This window comes from Caenorhabditis briggsae (genome assembly GCF_000004555.2).
Source record: "Caenorhabditis briggsae complete genome, chrIII, whole genome shotgun sequence".
In the NCBI taxonomy this organism is placed as follows: Eukaryota; Metazoa; Nematoda; class Chromadorea; order Rhabditida; family Rhabditidae; genus Caenorhabditis; species Caenorhabditis briggsae.
In genome coordinates, this window is record NC_013490.2 from 2,577,866 (window position 1) to 2,579,202 (window position 1,337).

The window sequence follows — 1,337 nt, forward strand, 5'->3', positions numbered from 1 at the left end:
TGTCGTCAAATTCGATGCGTTTGGTGTAGAACGGTGTTTGCACACAATCCGAGCTACAGTAATCCAAAAAAAAATCGAAATTTTCAAAAATTTTGGTGTGCAACTTGTCGTCAATTATGATGTGGACCCATTTTTTGACAATTTTCAGTTATTTTTCAGCTATTTCTTCATGAAATTTCGACCATTTTCAGCCAGTTTCCATCATTTTTCAGTTAATTTTCAACCGTTTTTCGACAATTGCAGCCAATTTCTAGCCATTTTCCATCATTTTTAGTCCATTTTTCATGATTTCTGGCTTATATTATGCCATTTCCAGCCATTTTCTCACCTGCATATTACTAATTTTCTCCTCATACATCTCTCTCATCTCAACCATCGATTCCGCGTGGGACTCAACGATCGACTGGATTTCGTGCTCTTTCTGCTGTCGAAGTGCCTCGATTTTTCGCTCCATTTCAGAAATTCTGACCATTTCTTCTTGATTTTTATCTGGAATTCCAGAATTTTCCCCATTTTCAGCTTTCGCCTTCCAATGAGCAATCTGTTGACGGAGCTCTGTGATTTGGCTCGTTTCGGTGGCTGATGGAAACGAAGTGGGCGTGGTCTCGTGCCAACCGGACTCTTCAATGTGCTCCATTTGATTCTGGAACATTTTAGAAATTTTTGAATTTTTCAGAAAATTGAAAAATCAAATTTTTAGATTTTTCCAAAATTTTGGAAAAAGACAAATCGCAAAATTTTAAATTTTCCTCACAAATCAAATGTTTCGATTTTGAACTTCAAAAAATTCGAATTTTCAGATATTTTAAAATTTTAAAAAAATCGCAAAAAAGTAAATTTTTGGGGATTACTGTAGCATCAAACTTGACGACATTTTGCACAGAAATTCAATTTTCCGTGCAATGTGTCGTCAAATTCGATGCATTCTGGTGTAAAATGATGTCTCGGAGCTACAGTAATCTAAAAATCGAATTTCTGTTTTTTCTCATTTTTTCGGGCTCAAATTTTATATTTTAAGATTACGGTAGCTCGGATTGTGTGCAAACACCGTGCGACACCAAATGCATCACATTTGACGACAATTTGCCCAAAAATTTCGAGTTACTGTGTAATTTGTCGTCAAATGTGATACATCTTGCGTGGTACGGTGTTTGCACACAATCAGGATTACAGTAATCCCAAAATTGGGTTTTCGCTGTTTTTTTGCGAATTTTTTGACATAAATTTTGTCATTTTCAGCAGAAAATATCAATTTCTGGGGTTACTGTAGCTCGGATTGTGTGCAAACACCGTTCTACATTAAATACATCAAATATGACGACAAGTTGCACAGAAAT

At 35.7% G+C, this 1,337-nt stretch overlaps 1 protein-coding gene across 1 annotated transcript in view; it reads right to left on the minus strand.

Moving 5' to 3' along the window:
* CBG20118 overlaps positions 1-1,337 on the minus strand; it is a gene marked incomplete at both ends in the record, with an annotated part of 25,645 nt that overhangs the window by 22,535 nt on the left and 1,773 nt on the right. The window contains one exon of the mRNA XM_045243483.1: positions 329-643. Coding sequence (XP_045096959.1) covers positions 329-643 — 315 coding nt within the window. The remainder of the gene's footprint in view (positions 1-328; positions 644-1,337) is intronic.